General features: G+C 47.5%; 1 protein-coding gene across 1 annotated transcript; it reads left to right on the forward strand.

Annotated features, from left to right (window-relative positions):
* The first annotated feature begins 912 nt into the window (after positions 1-912).
* LOC120110771 lies at positions 913-1,452 on the forward strand. The gene has a single exon (XM_039126324.1). The coding sequence runs from the start codon at positions 913-915 to the stop codon at positions 1,450-1,452; it is 540 nt and encodes a 179-aa protein (XP_038982252.1).
* Positions 1,453-2,689: the final 1,237 nt, after the last annotated feature.

The following is a 2,689-nucleotide window of genomic DNA, read 5'->3' on the forward strand; positions in this document are numbered from 1 at the left end:
ACTTGCCTGTATGCACCATGACTATGCTGATATTTTAATCATGCATGTAAGTTAGTATCGCGAAATCTTATCTAGCCAAGAGGCACTATAATGGGCTCAAAGATGCTACTGATCGAATGCAACTGAGCTGGTCTTGCTAGTGGCCGAGAATGACTAAGCTGGCCCCGCCAGTGGCCGACTAATAACTGAGCTAGCCCCGCCAGTGGCTGAGAATGACTTCGCAGTAGCATCCGAGAGAATGGACCACGACATGCCAGGGGCACGGTTTCACATGTATACTTTATGAAAATGTCTGTCTGACTTAAAATACTGCTCTGTTTACCCTGCATACATATTTTGCCATGATAAATTGTTAGATAATATGCATGTCAGCTTCTCAAACCCTGATAAACATGTTTAGTCTTTTAGTTGATCCGATAGGATTACGCAGGATTACTTACTGAGCCGTGTAGCTCATGCCTGTTTGTTTCTCATTTTCTTTCAGATCTTCACCAGTGATCACCATCAGATACATTTTTCTTTTGCAACAGAGCTTCGTTATTTTTGGAGAAGCTTACATACTTATGTATATTTGAATAGCATAGAAGTTCTGTATTTTGTATCAGCCTTAAAGGTTGCATTGCAATATTTTGAATATATGACAGTATGAATTCTATTGGCTATCTGTTACCCCTGCATGAGGCTGCATGCTATTGTGGGCGATAGTCAGCAATAGCACGACCGTGTCACGGATCCGGATCCGGGGCGTGACATCTTGTGGTATCAGAGCCTTAGGTTAAACAATAGAATAACCATAAAATACCTGGGGAAATGGGTAGTTAAGAATTTCACCGCTCATGGAAAATATCATAATATGCTAATCTATCATAATCCTATCTTAAATTTTGACTGCTAGGCGATCATTCAGAAGACATGGACGACGACAGGAGACCACCCTCCCCGGAGCCTAGTGAGCAGTCAGTTCCCCAGGATACTCCACGGTCTGTAGCAGGTCAGGCAGACCTTGCCGGAGTATATCAGCTTATGGCACAACTGCTACAACAGCAGCAGATGATGCAGATGGCTGCTATGCCATCGGCAGACTCCTGCTACGAGAGGATCCGCCGATTGAACCCCCCAACCTTTGAGGGTGGGCTTGACCCCATGGCGGCAGAAGCGTGGATCCGGGAGATAGAGAAGATGTTTCGAGCTCTCCATTTCCCCGATGAGGTGATGGTCCGGCTGGCGATCTCTATGCTGAAAGGGAACGCCGAGTACTGGTGGACGGCCATGGAGACAGCCTATGGCTATGCCGTCGATAGACTCACCTGGAGAGACTTCAAGAGGTTGTTTAGCACCCAGTATTTTTCGGACTCAGTCAACCAGGCAAAGCAGAATGAATTCTTGGCACTAACCCAGACCGACCAGATGTCCGTTCTGGGGTACACCAATAAATTCAACGAGCTGGGATGATTTTGCCCCCAGTTCATGGAGGAGGAGAGAAGTAAGGTAAACCGTTTTGAGCAGGGATTGAGGTACGAGATTCGGTCCCGAATATCCTCCCACCTATTCTCGAGCTACCGGGATGTGCTGGACCGAGCCTTGAAGGTTGAGGCTGACCTGATACGGTTTGGGAGAGAGAGGGATGACCTGAAGAGGACCCGGTCATCGGGAGGACAGAGTAGTGGGTCCGGAGGCAACAAGGGGTCTGTGTCCAAGAAGAGACAGAGCAGAAGCTGCCCCACATGTGGCAAAAACCACGGCGGTACCTACTTAAAGAAGACCAGGGCTTGTTTTTCTTGCGGGCAGACAGGACACATCGCCCGCGACTACCCGAGTCGGTAGAGGGATGAGCCCAGACGTACTGCACCAGAGGACCAGAGATTGAGGGGTAACCCTCGGGTTTTCGCACTGACTCGTCAGGATGCCAGTGCTAGCGATCAGGTGGTGACAGGTACACTTCCAGTCAACTCGGCCCCTGCCCTCTTTCTATTTGATTCTGGTTCTACGCATTCTTTCGTATCAGTTAGCTTTTCCAGACAACTACATAGCATATCTAAGAAATTAGTAGAACCATGGCATGTTGCTACGCCCCTTCAAAAGACTGTAATTGTTGACACTAAACACAAAGGCTGCATAATTTAGATAGGGAAAAAAGAATTAGAGACAAATCTTCTGCAGCTTGACATGCAAGACTTCGATATTATTTTAGGCATGGATTGGATGTCTCGGTACCACGCTCATATTGATTGTTATCACAAAAGGATGGTATTTCGGATACCTGGGGAGCAAGAATTTTTCTTTCAGAGAGACACACCCCTTCGAGGTGCTCCTACACTGCACTTCATTTCCGCTTTGAAAACTGGAAAGGCTCTGAGAAAATGGTGTATGGCCTACCTGGCCTGTGTAACGGATACCCAGAAAGAGATCAAACTGGAAGACATTCCAGTAGTCAAGGAATACCCGGATGTCTTTCCGGATGAATTACCGGGATTACCCCCAGACCGAGAGATCGAATTCACTATCGACCTCGCACCAGGAGAGGGGCCAGTCTCCAAAGCTCCTTATCGGATGGCCCCAGCTGAGTTGAGGGAATTGAAGATACAACTACAAGAACTTCTGGACAAAAAGTTTATCCAGCCCAGTGCATCGCCATGGGGAGCTCCTGTCCTATTTGTCAAAAAGAAAGATGGGAGCATGCGACTATGCA

The sequence above is a fragment of the Phoenix dactylifera genome, chromosome 5 (genome assembly GCF_009389715.1).
Source record: "Phoenix dactylifera cultivar Barhee BC4 chromosome 5, palm_55x_up_171113_PBpolish2nd_filt_p, whole genome shotgun sequence".
Taxonomy (NCBI): Eukaryota; Viridiplantae; Streptophyta; class Magnoliopsida; order Arecales; family Arecaceae; genus Phoenix; species Phoenix dactylifera.

Coding starts and splice junctions, on each gene's coding strand:
- LOC120110771 (XM_039126324.1), top strand. CDS start 913: ATGGACGACGACAGGAGACCACCCTCCCCGGAGCCTAGTGAGCAGTCA.